The sequence below is a fragment of the Macrotis lagotis genome, chromosome 1 (genome assembly GCF_037893015.1).
Source record: "Macrotis lagotis isolate mMagLag1 chromosome 1, bilby.v1.9.chrom.fasta, whole genome shotgun sequence".
Taxonomy (NCBI): Eukaryota; Metazoa; Chordata; class Mammalia; order Peramelemorphia; family Peramelidae; genus Macrotis; species Macrotis lagotis.
In genome coordinates, this window is record NC_133658.1 from 20,612,596 (window position 1) to 20,630,258 (window position 17,663).

The 17,663-nt window shown below is 42.2% G+C and overlaps 1 protein-coding gene and 1 pseudogene across 1 annotated transcript; one reads left to right on the top strand and one right to left on the bottom strand.

Annotated features, from left to right (window-relative positions):
• Positions 1 to 4,438: 4,438 nt before the first annotated feature.
• On the bottom strand, positions 4,439 to 6,678 carry LOC141514777 (lithostathine-1-like). The gene is made up of 5 exons (XM_074226211.1): positions 6,615 to 6,678; positions 6,282 to 6,400; positions 5,767 to 5,904; positions 4,897 to 5,008; positions 4,439 to 4,728 (listed from the first exon to the last, which is right to left on the bottom strand). The coding sequence occupies exons 1-5, from the start codon at positions 6,676 to 6,678 to the stop codon at positions 4,661 to 4,663; spliced, it is 501 nt and encodes a 166-aa protein (XP_074082312.1). The 3' UTR covers positions 4,439 to 4,660.
• An 8,180-nt stretch (positions 6,679 to 14,858) lies between these two features.
• On the top strand, positions 14,859 to 15,173 carry LOC141515413 (cytochrome c oxidase subunit NDUFA4 pseudogene; annotated as a pseudogene).
• Positions 15,174 to 17,663: the final 2,490 nt, after the last annotated feature.

A 17,663-nucleotide genomic window follows, 5' to 3' on the forward strand; every position in this document is an offset into this window, starting at 1 on the left:
GAGACAGCCCCAAATTGTCCCTGTTTGTTGCACTGATGAAATGAGTGAATCCATCAAGGTTGATCATCAGCCCCATATTGCTGTTAGGGTAAACAGTGTTTTTCTGGTTCTGCTCACCTCACTCAGCATCACTTCATGCAAATCACTCCAGGCTTTCCTGAATTCCCATGCCTACTGGTTTCTGATAAAACAATATGGAACAACAGTGTTCCATGACATATATATATATATAAATATATATATATATATATATATATGTATATATGCATATATATATATATATATATATATATATATATATATATATATATATACATATATATATATATATATACCACTAAGCCATTCACCAATTGAAGGACATTTAATTTAATTTAATTTAATTTGCCACCACAAACAGGACTGCTATGAATATTTTTTGTACAAGTGATTTTTTTTTTACCCTTTTTCATCATCTCTTCAGGGTGTAGACCCAGTAGTGGTATTGCTGGATCAAAGGGTATGCACATTTTTGTTGCCCTTTGGGCATAATTCCAAATTGTTCTCCAGAAAGGTTGTATGAGTTCACATGGGATGAATATTTATAGACAATTGACAAAGATCTATAAAATTGTTGGAGGGAGCAAATGATGTTCCATATACTTTTATAAAGATGTCACATGATGTATTTGAGTTTGTTTCCCTAATTCAGGATGTCTGCCTTATGTCATAGCTGTCAGAGATTCTGTTAGGGGTTGGGGGAGTGCCTCTTCTTGAAGCTGGATATATGCATGTTAAACCTCAACAGTCTACCAGAGCCATGTCAGGAAACTGAATTGCTATCATTTAAACTGTATTTGTAATATTCTGAAGATTACATGGCAGGAGAAGTTCCCAGATACTGAGGTCCTTTCTCATGCTTAAAGTACCCAGCATTCCAACCTTACCAAAGAGAATGCAACAACAATGGGCTGGACACTTTGTTAGAATGTTAGAACATATGCTTGCCAAAAACAAAAATTAGAAAACTGATTTATGGAGAACCACACAGTGCTCACAAGTGGAAGAGAAGAAACTATACCTCGAGATCTCATTGAAAAACTTAACATCAATTGCACAGCATGGGAGACAATGGAACAGGAAAGCTCTGCTCTGCAGGGGCTTATCAGTGGTGGTGTTGCCCTCTATGAGGAAGGCAGAACTGATGGACCTCAAAGGATATGTGACATTCAAAAATTTAGGATACCCATCCCAGGTGTTCATGTGGACCGTTTGTGCCCAATCTTTGGTAGAGAATTCTGAGTTCGTACTGGTCTGATCAGCCACAGTCTGACAAACTGTAAAATGAAATGACTTAGGGATGTCATTTTGATCTTTTTCAATAAGGAAGGACAGGAACCAACCCATGTAACCATCTTCCATAAAGCAAGGGTATCTCCCACCTAAGATAATGACACCATCCTGTGTTTGTTGATAAAATGGATGCATTTATAATTGTTATTAGAGAGAGAAATACAAATGTATATTTTATCACTGAGTAGATATAAGATGTGATTTTAGGAGGTTCATATCAAAAGAACACCTTGAATTAAGTGGAAACTTTTTTTTAGGTTTTTGTAAGGCAATGGGGTTAAGTGGCTCGCCCAAGGCCACACAGCTAGGTAATTATTAAGTGTCTGAGACCAGATTTGAACCCAGGTACTCCTGACTCCAAGGCCAGTAATTTATCCACTACGCCAGCTAGCCACCCCACTTTTATTATTTTTTTTTATTTCTATTTATTTATTTGTTTATTCATCCAATGCACATGTGTATTTTTAAGTTACAAAATTTCCTTCCACCTTCCCTTCCCACCCTCCTCCCTTCACCAGCATTCAGGTTAACATTGTACATACATATTTTTTTTCATTTTGTACAAATAATGTTTTTATACATTAATAAAATATTCTGGTTTAAGAGTAAACAAAATACCCCCTTCCCCCAAAAATATGGACTCACTTGAGCGATAAAGGAGAGAGAAAAAATTAAAATTAAAAAAATAATAGTAATAATTTTAGGTATGGCCAGGTGGCACAATGGACAGAGCACCAGCCCTGGAGCCAGGAGCACACCTGAGCCCATATCCAGCCCCATATACCCAACAATCACTTAGCCATGTGCCATGCAAGCCACCCCAATCCCACTGCCCTGCAAAATCCAAAAAAAGAAAAAAGAGACACAAAATAAAATAAAATAGTAATAATAGTAGGGGTGGCTGGGTGGCAGACAGAGCATTTGCCCTTGAGTCAGGACCACCCGGATCCAAATCTGGCCTCAGACACTCAACAATCACCCTGCTATGCTGCCACAGGGATGCCACCCAGCCCCATTTGCCCTGCACCCCCCTAAAATAATAATAATAAAAAATGTTCTTGTGTCTTTGTTCCAACACCAACAACTCTGTCACGGGTGGATCACATTCTTTATGATAAGTCCATTGCAAAAGTTACTTCCATATTTTTCCACTGTTGGCATTGCTGATTGCAACTCCCTCCTTTCTTATTTCTCCACTACCATGTACTATATTTTCTCTCTCCTTTCACTCTGACTCTGCTGTAGGGTTGCTGAGTGGCGCAGCAGACAGATGCCTGGTCCTGGGGCCAAGAGGCCCCAAGCCCCCCTACCACCCCTAAGGCCCAGCATCCATCTGGCCCTATGGTCCCAGACAGGCCATTCAATCCCAGCCCCTTGCAATAAGTAAAAAAGAAAATGTGTTATATCTGACCACTCTCCTCCCATGGTCCATCCTCTCCTCCATCACTCACATCCCCCCTTCCCGCTGTCCCCTCCCCTTCTTACTCCAGATGTCTATACCCCATTGAGTATATATGCTGTTTCCTCTCCTAGCCACCTCTGATGAGAGCGAAGATTCCCTCATTCGCCCTTGCCTTCCCCCCTTCCATATCATTGCAATAGCTCATTGGAATAAAGAAAAATCTTATTATATGAAATATCTTGGCCTATTCCCCCCTCTCCTTTTTCTTTCTCCCATTACATTTCTCGTTTTTCTATTGACTCCATTTTTACACCATATTTTATCTTCAAATTCAGCTTTCTCCTGTGCTTCAACTATAAAAGCTCCTTCTACCTGCTCTATTAACTGAGAAGGTTCATATGAGTATTATCAGTGTCATTTTTCTATGCAGGAATACCTGAAGTTCATCATCATTTAGTCCCTCATATCTTCCCCTCCTCCTCCAATCTCTATGCTTCACCTGAATCCTGTATCTGAAGTTCTAACCTTCTGTTCAACTCTGGCCATTCCAACAGGAACATTTGAAATTCCCCTGGTTCATTGAAAGTACATCTTTTTCCCTGGAAGAGGACATTCAATTTTGCTGGGTAGTTGATTCTTGGCTGCCTTCCAAGCTCTTTTGCCTTCCGGTATATTGTATTCCAAGCCCTACGAGCTTCCAATGTAGTTGCTGCTAAGTCCTGTGAGATCCTGATTGCAGCTCCACAATATTTGAATTGTGTCCTTCTGGCTGCTTGTAATATTTTCTCTTTGACTTGGGAGTTCTGGAAATTGGTTATAATATTCCTAGGGGTTGGTTTTTTGGGATCTCTTTCTCTGCAGGATCAGTGGATTCTCTCCATTTCTATTTTGCCCTCTGCTTCAGGGAAGCAGATAAAGTACTGGCCTTGGAGTCAGGAGTACCTGGGTTCAAATCTGGTCTCAGACACTTAATAATTACCTAGCTGTGTGGCCTTGGGCGAGCCACTTAACCCCATTGCCTTACAAAATATCAGGGAAATTTTCCTATAGTAATTCTTTGTAAATGATGTCAAGGCTCTTTTCTTGATCATGACTTTCAGGTATTCCAATAATTTTTAAATTATCTTTCCTAAATCTGTTTTCCATATCAGTTATTTTTTCAGTGAGACATTTCACATTTTCTTCTAATTTTTCATTTTTTTGGTTTTGAAGTAATGAGTCCTGATTTCTCATAAATTCATCAATCTCCCTGAGTTCTATTCTTTGTCTGAAGGATATGTTTTCCTCAGAGAGTTTTCTCATCTCTTTTTCCATCTGGCCAATTTTGCTTTTTAAAGCATTCTTCTCCTCAATAACTTTTTGAACTGTTTTAGCCATTTGACCTAAGCTGGTTTTTAGCATGCTATTTTCTTCAGCATTTTTTGGATTTCCTTGACTAGGCTGCTGGGAGAGTTTTTTCTTATACTTCCTCAAAATAGAGGACAAAGTTGTATTTTATCCATCAAAGTGTGCTTAGATTTTCAATTTTAATTTTCACAATATTTCTTTTGAATGATTTCTTTAATTTCTTGGTTAAGGCCTGTCTGCTTAACAAGTTTTGTCAAAGGCATTTAAACCAGATTTCTTCTATTAAAAAGAAAGAAATACCATGACCATTCATATTCTGTGATATATCCATTTTAATCTTATTGTGGTATATGAAATAAATCTCTAGAACAGGTAGCACAGTGTGGGGCATGGGGTGAGAGAATAAGAAGGACAGGAGAAAGGGAGAATGTTAGGGGATAACAAAGGGGATGGAGGGATTGGTTTGAGGATGGACAAAGAAAAAGAAGATTCTCTGGGATGGCAGAGATGTGTCCATGGCACTCATTGGCTGTGCTTGTTTTAAAGGCTCCTTCTCATCTCTTCCTCTGTTTTTCATTTTTAGGCTTTAAACTTGCAGAGGTAGGGGTATTTATTTTCACAATACTCATTTTTCCAGCTCTGGAACCCTGCAGAAAGAGGGACTAGATTATTTTTGGGTTAGAGGTATCAACAGGAGGTCCCAAGTCTGTTCACTAGCCTAGTCTAGTGAATCTAGGAGTTTGGGTAGCTCAGAGAGAAGAGAATGCTATTGGATAGAAGGTAGAGGTATAAGTGTATTTCTTTCTTTAACTCACCTGACTCAGAAGTCAAGGCCACACAGTAGTTTATCCTGTTTGTGGTTGGGAAACCCGTCTGCCAGGCTTGGTACAGGTAAAGGGCATTGCTGCTCCATCTCCACCTGCCATTCTGGGGGAAAGGATCAAAAAGGGTGGCAGTTAGGGAATGATGAGACCCTTCCCATCAACCACCTCCTTCCTTTAATCTTCTAGTAAATAGATTAACTGCATGTGCATCTTTAGGCCTGATCTCCCTTGGACTTATTCACTTCTCTAAATCTTTCCAGATGCTGTTATCTCTGGTGCTTCTTCTGGGATTCCTCAGCACCAGCCCCCTTCCTCTCCAATCACCACCCTAGGCACAGTTTATTAGCCATCCTTTACCCAGAAAATCTTATCTACTTCCTTTGTCACACTTGTTTCTCATGCTCTAGCTCTGGCTCTGAGAAGCCTGGGACCTCTTGGGAACCTGCGGTTCTTAACTGTTTTGAATGTTTTCCCAGAGCTAAAATTAACGTCGAGTGATTGTGAAATCTCCTCTGGGGGATGCTGAGAAGTCAGCAGAGAAACAAGCACAAAAGACTCTGCCAATGAATCAATGGAATGGGCATAGATACTAATGTTAAATTAGGGGTGATAAGTACCAAAGTACTATAGATGGAAGAGCAGACTCTTGTCCCTGCTTACCATATAGATCTTCCCTCCATGCCCTCTGCCCTTCCACATCCTTCTTTCCCCAGAGCAGAGCTCAAATCCTTCCCTGGTTTCAGTGCTTGGATCAGGATCCTGGACCTCCAAAAACTGTAGGAACAAGCCCCAGTCCTATTCCTACCCCACTTTTCTCTTTCACTTTCCTGACCATCAAGAATGAAGGGTTTTGGGTCGTACCTGATTGGGATCATGCAGGCCAATCCAGACTGGGATCCCATTAAGATTATTCTCCTTGATCATGGTGGCCACAAAGGAGGCCTCAGCTGCATTAAGCAGGGACCCTAGGTGGCCTGAGGGGTAGTCCTGGCACAGCAACTATGGAGGAAGGTAGAGGTAGAGGTCAGTAGAAGAGGCAAAGAGCATAGGAGGAAAGAGTGTTCTCTAGAGAAGCTTCAAGAGTCTTGGTGTCAATAGGGGAAAAGAGAAAAGGCTGTGGTGGGGAAGGGAAAGAGGATCATGGTACACTGTTTCCAAATGGATGAGGATCCCCATTGTCGGCCACAAGGGTCTGAAAGACACAAAAATCTGAAAGACACAAAAATCGTAGAAGCTCCATCCCCTTAAGAGAGAAAGGGTTCAGTGAGAAATGAAGAGTAAGGGACTCACTATGATCTCATTTCTGACCCCAAGGGACACTGAGATAGTGAGACAAACCCACCCGACATTCTCAGGGGCCCCTCTCCCCAACACACCTCAGCAGTATTCCAGTTCTCTGCAGGAGCCAACAAGCCATAGCAGTGGGAGCCATGGAAGCCAAATCCCTGGGGGCAGGAGCTCCTGGCAGAGGGGGGTGCAGGGGCCTTCTCATGGCCTGGGGGAAGGAGAAGAGGAGTTGTGTGGAGAGCATCAGAGGCTCCTGCTCCATCTGTCTTTGACCCCTAATAACTCCAACCCATCCTTTGCTGCTTCACTGTCTTTACACTTCTTCTGTCCAGCCCTATTCTTCTCCTTTTTAATATTATAAAGCCCACAGGACTATTCTAGACTGATGCGAAGAGTCAAAGAGAAGGCCTAGAAGTTCTCACCTTCTGTTAGTCCTGGCAGCAGCAGGCAGGTGAAAAGCAGGGCCGAGAAACTGGGGGACATCATGGCAGCGAGTTTCCCCTTTGATTCTGGAGAGGAGAAATGAGAAATCCTGAACCCTTGTCATGGGCTTCCCAAGGATTGAAGAGAAATGGGGGTAAATATGGTGGCCCAGACCTTAGAAAACCTGGGCTACTGCTGTTCTAATCTCAGTATTATGACTGGAGTTGACTTTCCTACTCTTTTCTTGCTTCTTTCCCCTTCCTGGAATCTCAGGACATATATGTACTGTCCCATTACGAAACAGAATCTGGGTACAACAGTGGGGTACACCAGTGAAGTAAGATCCATCTCTCTTTTAGAGTTGCTTACGAACGACCATCTACAGGCATTTTCCTCAAAGAACTGACTTTTGGAGGTGAGATTCCTCCCCCTTCACTAATAAGGTAGTGGTTCCAGGATTCTGGAGGAGCCAATGTCTCCCAACCCCTCTCTCCCTCACTTACCTGATTTGTGTTTTGGATAGTGTGTCAGACTTTAAGGAGAGCACCTTTATAGAGAAAAGGCCAATGGGTGTGTAGCTACTGGGAGGGGCAGAAGAGGTAATTAGGTAGAAGCAGGAGGATGATGTGAGGTTCAGAGCACAAGTGTTGATAAAAGGAAGGGACTTCCCAGAATGGGAAGTACTCTTTCACAGCCTTAACTTCAGGGACAGGAATGAGCATTGCTTCCTTCCCAGAATACAAAGAAAGAATATGAGAAAGGCCACTTCTCAAAAACTTGCACCTGCCTTTTTCCCATAGCCTTGGAATACCTTGGTAAAGATTGATTATTGGATGATGCCAGAATTCACGCAGTAACCAGTGAGCTTGCTATAGGATCTGCCTGGAGGAGAATAGAATCCAGGAAATGACTTGGTTCACTGACCTGGGCATTGGAGGAGCAAGAATCTTCTGTCATTCTACCCAAGTGCCTTTACTGACCTATCTTCCTTTAGTTACTGAAATGCCATGGATAAGAAAGATTTTAAGTCTCTTAGGAAGGGACCTCCTTGATCACCAGTTCCTTTTCTAGAGTTGATTTGGGGTTGAATTGGCATAGTGAACAAAGAATCAAGTTCCCTGCAGCTTCTTCTGGCACAACCTTCTCCTGAAAGGGGAGAGATAAGAGGACATTGGCCAGAAAACATAGCAAATCTCCCAAGATCATCAGAAAATTAAACAGCTCCATGAACCCTCTTGGAGTCCTACACAATCCATTTTCAACATTCCTATATCTGTTTCTCACCTCTTTCACTTTGAGAGGATTCCCTATGAGAGGTAAAAATGTGTTTCCATCAATGAGACTTGGGAAGTTGGACATTAATTTGATTTTTATTCATTTGGGCATTTGGAAGTCAGTTTCAGACCCATGGGTTGTCCATTGAGTGATTCAAATTACATGACTATCAGTTTAAATGCCAGTATCTCTCACAAGAGCTGAACAGGATGTAAGCAGAAATGAAGTCATGACACCATCACCTCCCTTATTCCGCACACTAGACTTGCAGTCCAGGATGCTCAGATTTGGCCTGGAATATTGTCATCCCCTCTCTTGGACCTGTCTGCCTCCTCCATTCACTTATCCACCATTGTAATTTTCCTATAGTACCAGATCCTTCTTGATCACCTTCAGTGGTTCCCATCGTCTGCAAGGTCAAATTCGAAGCTTGTGAGAGATGCTTCAAGCCCTTCATTACCAGTATCCTAAATTTCAAGTCTAGGTGCTCAAAAGGGGAAAAGAGAAAGGGCTGGGGTGGGGCAGGGGTAGAGGATCATGGCACAATGCTTTTCCAGTCCCTTTACAACTTAGTCCTCATCACATTATTCTCTAGTCCAGAGACATTGTCCTCCTGTCTGATCCAGAAACAAGCTTCTCCATCTGTGCAGTTTAGGCATTTTCTCTGCCTGTCTCCTATGCCTAAAATGTTCTCCATTTTCAACCTTGCCTACTTTCTTCCCTGGCTAACATTAAATTCTCATTAATATCTCATGTTCTTCAAGAAGCTTTTGCTATAGGGGCGGCTAGGTGGCGCAGTGAATAGAGCACCGGCCTTGGAGTCAGGAGTACCTGGGTTCAAATCCGGTCTCAGACACTTCATAATTACCTAGCTGTGTGGCCTTGGGCAAGCCACTTAACCCCATAGCTTTGAAAAATCTAAAAACAAAAAAGAAGAAGCTTTTGCTATACATTCTTAATCTTAGTCATTCTGTGCCTCAATTATATATATATATAGTAAGGCAAATAGGGTTAAGTGCCTTGCCCAAGGCCACACAGTTAGGTAATTATGAAGTGTCTGAGACCGGATTTGAACCCAAGTACTCCTGACTCCAAGGCCGGTGTTTTATCCACTGCGCCACCTAGCTGCCCCTCAATTATATTTTTTATTCACCTTCTAGGTACCCTTTATTTTAAGGTTTTTTTTTTTTTGTTAGGCAGTGGGGTTAAGCCGCTTGCCCAAGGTCACACAGTTAAGTAATTAAGTGTCTGAGGCTGGATTTGAACTCAGGTACTCCTGACTTCAGGGCCTCTATCCACTGTGTCACCTCACTGCCCCTAGGTACCCTTTTTTACATATTTTTTCCTTATAGTGAAACATTAGATTGTAAGTTCCTCAGTGGAAAAGAATTGCCTTTATCTCATCTTATTTGGACTTAAGGAAGAAGAAATGAAGTTTTGTTAACAATCATTGTTTTTGTTGTCTATGTTTAGCTATTTTTGGAAATGTACTTGGGGTCGGCTCACAGGCCCCAAAGTGAGATTTTGGGAAACATATTTATAGGCATTAGACAAAGAAGCATAAGATTATTGGAGGGACCAAATGTAATTCTATATGCCTTCATAAAGATGTTCCATGATATATTTGAGTTTCTTTTTCCTATTTAGGGTGTCTGCTTCTTGTCACAGTGGTCAGAGATTCCTTTGGGGGGGACAGAGTGCTTCTTCCTCAAGCAGGATAATATGCCTGTGAGGGCATTTATGACAGTGCCATATCAGGAAACTGAAAAACTTCAGAATTGGCTATTCAGCATGAGAGTCCCTGGCACAGGACCACCCAGCAAGACTTTCCCTTATCAGTGAGGGTGCTGCTTCCTATGAGGAAGGTAGAACTGAGGCAGCTCAAAAGAAATGTGACATTCCTTTGTTTAGAGTTCCCACCCCAGGTGTTCACATGGACTATCTGTGCCCAATCTGCCATGGAGCATTCCGAGCTCATACTGGTCTGATCAGCCACAGTGGGACACACTGTCATTTTCTCAAACATAGTGATGTCATTTGGTCTTCTTTGTTAATGAAGGATAAGAACCAACCAATGTAACACTGTCCCTGGAGTCAGGAGGATCTGAGTTCGAATTCGACTTCAGACACTTAATAATTACCTAAGTGTGAGACCTTGGGCAAATCACTTAACCCCATTGCCTTGCAAAAAAAAAAAATCCCAAAACTCTCCCCTTACCAAGTTTTCTCAAAGGCATTTAAACCACATCTCTTCTACTGACAAAAAAGAAATATGACCATTTATATTATTATGTGGGGGGGGGGGGTGACCTGTGCCCCTATTGCCTCGGTGAGAAGCTGAATAGAGAAAAGATACAGGCAAGAGAGTAATCTGTTTATTGTTCAGAGAGTCAGGATATTTAAAGATATAAACTACAAAAGATATGAAATCCAAAACGCAAGCTTGTGAGAATTGTACCCTTTGATCTGGTCACAGACCTCTGTGCACTATTTTCCCACATCCTGGGTACAGGATTTGTTTTGTCTAACTCAGTCCATCACAGCCATGGGAAGGAAGACAAAAGGAGAACTCTTTCCTCTCTCTCCCCAGAATGGAGGAGGGTAGAATTTAATATTTTAAGGTCTAGCCGAGTTCAATCATTTCAATTCATAGCATAGTGCTCTTGACTGCTATCCTTAATTTCCTGGTGAGGAACTCTCATCCTACCAAATTTTCTCAAGTGGATTTAAACTAGATCTCTTCTATTTAGACAAAAAATATCATGGCCCCTATATTCAGGTGACATATCAACTTTGAGCTAACTGTGGTATGTGGAGTAAAAGGACCTGCGACAAGTAGCAAAGAGTGGGGCATAGGGTGAAGTGAAGAGAAAGGAGGAAGAGAGGCAGTGGGGAGATAATAAAGAGGAGGGGCTGTTTTGAGGTTGCACAGTGGAAAGAAGATCCTTTGGGAGGACAGAGAGATTATGGCCATCACACTCATTGGCTGCAAGGCAGAAGCAGAATTCCAGCCTCTCTTGTGACTTATTCTCTTTAGGCTTTGAACTTGCAGAGGTAGGGGCACTCACAAGATTCATCTTTCCCAGTTCTGGAATTCTGCCAAGAGATGGACTTGATTAAGTTGGGGGGAGAGATTTGGAGAGGAGGGTCAGAACCTGATGACCAAGGCTTCCTGCCAACAATTGGTATGCTAACACACAGGTTGTCCTTGTGATCCAAAGAGGAAAGGGGAAGAAAGGAAAAAAGAGTCTTGAAGAGAAGAAAAGGAAGGAGAAAAGGGTGGAAAAAAGAAAGAACTGAAAAGTATAGGTGGCTAGTAAAAGGAAAAGAGAAGAAAGAGGAGAAGAGAGGAAAAAAGAAGAGAGTCAAGGGGGAAAAAAGGGGAGGAGAGAAGAAAAACTGAAGGATGAGTGAAGAGAAAAGTAGAGAAGAGGAGGAAAGAAGAAAAAAGGTGAAAGAGCAAAAGGGAGGAAAGGAAAGAGCAGAAGAACAGAGGATAGGAAATCCAAAGAGAAGAGAGCAAAGAGAAAATGAGAGAATAGAAAGGGGGAAGGAGAAAAGCAGAACTGAAAGGAGAAGAGAAAAAGGAGGATGGAGCAGAGGACAAGAGAAGATTCACATGAAAGAAGAAAAGAGGAAAAGGGGCTCAAGAAGGAGCGAGAAGAAATGAAAGTGGGTGGGGGAGAGAAGTAATTGCCATTTTTGAGGAAGCAAGTTCCCTCATGCATCTAAGAGTGAATCCTGCCCAACAGTGAGAAGAGAATGCTACTGAATAGATGGTAGAGGTATGAGTTTTTCTTTCTCTAACTTACCTAACTGAGAAGTCAAGGTCACACAGTAGTTGGGTTCTTTTGTGGTTAGGAAACCCTTCTACCAGACTTGGTAGAGGTAAAGGGCATTTCTGCTCCATCTCCACCTGCAGTTCTAGGGGGAAGGGATCAGAAAGGTAGGTGGTCAGGGAATGGTGAGACACCTCCCACCAACCACCTCCTTTGGTCCCTAATAAAAAGATCATCTCTACATTAACCTTTATTTAACCTTGACTTTTGTTTTCTGAATCTTTCTAGATGGTATTATCTGTACTGCTGCTTCTAGAATTCCTTAACACCAGAACCCTTAAACCCTAATACAATCTCCCTACTACATCCAGGCAGAGTCTGCTACTCGTCCAGCCTCCAGAAAACCTCAATCTCCTGGGTCACTCTCTTCTAAACTTCTCTAGGCCATTTCCTGCACTGAAGACCCAGAATCTCTTGTGCTTTGGATGTTTCCCCAGAGATAAGATTTCTTGGATACTCTTGTCTTCACATGGGGGTGACTGAGAAATCTTCTCTGGGAGATGCTGAGAAGTGAGCCAAGACATGGACATTAAAGATTTGTCCAATAAGTCTATTAGAGTAGGCAGAGATACTGAAGCCAAATTGTGGGGAGGTGAGGACCAAGAAGCTCCAGAGGAAGGTATAGACTCCTTCTCAATGAGAACACCATGCAGACCATACTGTTCCACATCTTTCCTTCCCCTGTAGCAGGGTTCCTATTCTTCTGTGATTCTTGTGCTTGTCTGAGGGTCCTGTATCTCCAAATTTTGTAGGAACCATCCCACCTCAGCTTTTCCTTTTCATTCCCCTGTACACTGAGAGGGAAAGATTTGTGACTTGTACCTGATTGGGATCATGTAGGCCAATCCAGATTGGCAATACCACAAGGTTATTCTTCTTCATCATGATGGCCACAAAGGGGGCCTCGGCTCCATTGAGTAGGGAGCCTAGGTGGCCTGAGGCATACTCCTGGCACAGTAACTGTGAGGAGAATAGAGATAGAAATCAATGGGAGAGACAGAGAGTAAAAGGGGACAGACAATGCTCCTGGGAAGCTTTGGGGGAACAGGATGATCAGTGGTGAAAAAGACAAAAAGTCTTAACACTTAGGGAAAAGGAGACCATTGTAAAATCATTAGTGTGGGACAAAGATCCCACACTAGCAGCATGGAGGGTTTGGAGAACACAGAAAATGGAGGAGTGGAAAAGTTAGACGAGAGATGAGGAGTATAAAACTTATTGTGACCCTGTGTTTGTTTGCAAGGGACATTGAGATAGTGAGGCAAACCCAATTTCCCTCTTAGGGGGCCCTCTCCCAACATACCTCAGCAGTATCCAGTTCTCTGTAGGACCCAAAAAGCCATAGCAATGGGAGCCATGGAAGCCAAATCCCTGGGGGCAGCAGCTCCTGGCAAAAGGGAGAGCAGAAGCCTCCTCTTGGCCTATTGAAAAGATTAGAGAAGTTGTAGAGAAGGGCAGTGAGGCTCCTGCACTATGAATGTTAATATATAATCCCTAGAAATGAACCTCTGCTATTCTGTTTCTGTCCCCACACTTCAACTCTCTAGCCCCATCCCTTTCCTTCTCTATATTTAAAAGGCTCAAAGGCTTTTTCTAGGTTCTTTGCAATGAAAGATAGGCCCTGGAAGGAACTCACTTTGTATCTGAATTGTGAGGCCCAGCATGTGAAGTGTAGGGTTAAGAAACCGGGGAACATCATGGAAGAGGGTATCACTTTTGAATCTGGGCAGGAGAGAAGAGAAATCTTGATCCCATTATCTTGGACCACTCAAAGATCAACTGGATATGGACAAAGATGGTGGTCTCACACTCAGAAGATGCAGGATCAAGCCGTTCTGCTCTATGGAATCAGACTGGGACTGAATTCCCTATTCTTTCCTTGCTTCTCTCCTCCTCTAAGGACCAGGGGAACATTCAGACTCCCAGAGCTGAATAGAATCTGGGTACAACTGTAGAGTAGACTATTGAGCAGAGACTCATCCTTGCTTTAAATTTGTATAGAATTGGCCATCTGCAGGCAACTTCTACCATGATAACTGTCTCCTCGAGTCAGATACAACCTCCTTCTACCAGGGAAGGGAATGACCTAAAGAACCTAAAGGTACCAACTGCCCTTTCCTTCTCTCTCTCACTTTCCAGATTGACAGGACCAAGGAATAGTGATTCAGATCAGAAAAGGGTAGAGCTTTGATAGAAGCTTCATGGGGGTATAGATATGGAGAAGAATGGAAGATGGTGTGATGGCCCAGAAGTAAGAGAATGGAGTGGGGATCAGAGCACATGACCTGATAAGAGGAAAAGGATTCCTAGAAGAGGGTGTTCTTTTTCTCAAACTGGGTTCTGTATCAGGAAGGAGCACTGCTTTCTTCCCAGAACACAGAGGAAGAATAGGAGACAGTTTCCTTCCTGTAGACATGCCAGCTGTCTTGTTCCCATAGCCATGGGAAACATTTGGGAAGACTGGTAATTAGAGGAGGGCATAATACACCCATATCTGGTTGGCTTGTGGAAGGACCTTGATAGAGGAGAGTAGAATCCAGGAAATGTACTCAGAGATTTTGGTCTTAGCAAAGGTGGGAATTCCAATCATTTTCTCTAAGGTGCCTTGACTTGACCCTCTAATCTTCCTATTAGTTACTGAAATACCCTGGACAAGAAAGAAAATCTTTAGGCTCCTGGAACAGACCTCTCAGTGATCCCCAGCATGTTTTGTAGAGTTGATTTGTGGTTAAATTGAAATAACAAAGCATTTAGTTTGCTCCAATTTCTTATCCCACAACCTTTCCCTGAAATGGGAGAGACAAGCGCCTTTAGCAAGACCTAGAACACAGCTCCCAAGACCACCAGAAAACCAACAAAGTCATCACATCTTTTCTGAGGCCTCATGGAGATCTACATCTCTCTATTGTCACATGCCTACTCTTAGTTCTCACCACTTTCTCTTTCGAAAGATTCTTTAATATAGGTATAATGTGTTCCTATCAGTAGGACATAGTCATTTGGAGTTCAATTTGATCCCTCATTAACAACTTTGGAGTCAGTCTCCTCCTCCTCCTCCATGTGACATTGGGCACCAAGCCGCAAGAGAATTAAAGAGCTAACACAATGATGAGTCCCACAGCTGCCACCATGCTCGGCATGATCATCCACCAGGCCAAGAAGCACCAGAGCTTGATCCCCCTGCTCATGTTCATTGGAGCTGGGAGCACTGGAGCCTCTCAGTATGTCATGCACCTAGCTCTCTTCAATTCCAATGTCAGTTGGGACAGAATGAATAGCCCAGAACCATGGAACAAGATGAATTCCACTGATCACTACAAATTCTACTCAGGAAATGTGGATTACAGAAAACTGAAGAAAAAAGGAAAAAGGAGGCATTTTCCAGCTTCTGAGAATGAAGGTCTTCCAAAAATCCATCCACAACAATTCTACACACAATTATGAAATGTTTGAATTTGTTCCCTCATGTAATCATGTTAGGTTTAACTGATGAATAAAAATGTGTAACTTGAAAACAACCAAACAACTTTGGAGTCCATTTTCCAGGTCTTTTTGAGTGCCCATTGAGTGATTCAAAAATAGATGATTTTTAGGCAACTAATGATCAATTTTAATGCCAATATCTCTTTCCAATATAGGGCCCAGAACAGTCCACAAGATCTCAGACAGGACATTTGCAGTCTTGAAGTCACTGGCACCATCATTTCTTTTATTCTGGACACTAGACATCCCAATGCAGGTGCACAGATTTGGTCAGGAATATTTTCATCACCAGCTGGGTCTGCTTGCCTATAGTCTCTCCCCACTCTAATTAATTTTCCAATTATCACCCTTATGATTTTTCTTTATTATCAGATCTCAAGATGTCACATCCTTTCTTAATCATCTTCAGGGGTTCCCATCACCAGCAAGGTCAAAAACAAAAGCCTCTGTGATATGCTTTAAGATCTCCAACACCTGTGTTCCTGCTGCCTTTCTAGTCCCCTTACACTTTGCTCCACATTACATAGTCTCTAGTCCAGTGACACTTTCCTCTGACTGTTGCAGGAACAAGATGGGCCATCTCTACAGTCTAGGCATTTTGTTTGCCTGTTGACAAAGTCTGGAATATACAGATTCAAAATGGCAGCATGAAGCTAGCATGTTCCTGGAACTTTTCCTTTCACACTGCTAAATGAAGCTTTTAACCAGACATTAATGCTCCAGATCCCACCAAAATAAAAGAGAGAGATCAACTGTAGACATCATGGAGGATCATCAGTGAAGGTCTGCTTCTTCGGGGGAGAAAGGGGATGTAAAGCCCTGGGAAAGCAGGTAAGCCAGTGGGAGACTTTTAGCCCTAAAATGGAAGTGGATAGCAGGATGAATTAAAAACTATAATCTACAGCATGTTGTTTACAAGAAACACATTGGAAGCAGAGCTACACACAGGTTAATGATATGGCATACTATTGTTTTGTAAGAAACCATGAATGGTCAGACTCTAGAGAAGCTGCTTTTGGTTCATCTTCTATGTAGTTTGTTTATATGTGTTTTTCCTTTGTGGTGGAGCTTTAGATGGCAAACTCCATGGGGGCAGAGAATGTTCTCTTGTTGCAGACCCAACACTCGGCATAATGTCTGCCACCTGGCAGCTGCCTAATCAATGTTTACGGGATGACAAATTAACTCTTCACTTTAGGTCATTCTTCAGGTCATTGTTCATGTCATGCTTCAGCTCCTAGCTTGACCCCCAGACTGGGAAGAGGAAGCAGGTTTCCACTTTTCCCCTTCTCCTCCTGACTCTGAAACCAGGGCTCAGTTTTGGCAGGAATTCTTGTTCCAGTCAAGCCTTGCAAAGAAGCTGCCCTTCATGCTGATCAGTTGATCTGCTATCTTCCTTTTAACCACCCCCCCATCTTCTCATTCCCTTCTCCCTGTAGATGAAAGATCAGATTTGAGAGGCTTGTAGTTGTCTCCACTAACAAGCCAAAGAAAGGGATTTCAAAATAAAGGTTTTAGGGGAGGTGTCAACATCTTTCAGAGGCTTGCATTATATTCTTGTCTTTTCTCACATTTTCATGAGTTGCAAAAATGAAGAAAGATTTTAGGACTGATGGAGGAATGAAGTAAGGTTTAATTCAGAAGCACCCAGACTGTTTCTAGATGTATGTGAAAGTTTCCAATTAATAGAAGAGAGTTGTAGTTCTTTCCCAAAGATAGGAAACATCACCTATGTTATAGAGGAACATTTTAAAATCTAATGAGTGAAACATCTATTTGCTTTAATATACAGTTTTTAAAACTTTAAACTAATTTTTTTAAGTTTTTGCAAGGCAAATGGGGTTAAGTGGCTTGCCCAAGGTCACACAGCTAGGTCATTATTAAGCTAAACTAATTTTTTAAAAAATGAGATGGCGCAGTTTGGGGGATGTCAGGTGGAAAGTGGGAAGAAGATTCTAGGATTTGGGGAGAAAGACTGGGTGAGGCAGAGGCAGTCTACCAAGACATAATTCTGCTCTTGATTCTGAAGTGGTCAAATCTCAATTCTTTCTTCTGATTTATTATTTCTAGTATTGACACTTATGCACAGCAATCTTTTTCTGAGTTGACCTGATTCCATTATGTCTGGAATTATACAGATAATTAAGATGGGCTTAGGCTGCTTCAAGGGGTGTGTGAGTAAGAGCCTGCTCTCCTGCCCCGGCCTGTTGAATATATGAAGGTTTAGACTTGTCAGAAGGGGGAAGGACAGAAGAAGAAGAAAGGGGAAATGAAAGATGTTTTCCTGTTCTAACTAAGCAGTGAGGGCTCTGCAGAGAGGAGAAGGAAATGTGATTGCATTGGGAACACCAAAAGTTATTATTTCTTGCTCTCATGTTACTATTAAACCTGGCTCACATTATGTACTCTGGCACATCATAGATATTGTGAAATTGACTCCCTTATATGAGG

Bases quoted from the DNA above. Each gene is read 5' to 3' on its own strand.
- LOC141514777 (XM_074226211.1), bottom strand. From the start codon at position 6,678: ATGATGTCCCCCAGTTTCTCGGCCCTGCTTTTCACCTGCCTGCTGCTG. The intron at 6,401-6,614 runs GTGAGAACTTCT...TCCTTCCCCCAG, and splicing joins GCTGCCAGGACTAACAGAAG to GCCATGAGAAGGCCCCTGCA. The intron at 5,009-5,766 runs GTACGACCCAAA...CCTTTCCCCCAG, and splicing joins GCCTGCATGATCCCAATCAG to AATGGCAGGTGGAGATGGAG.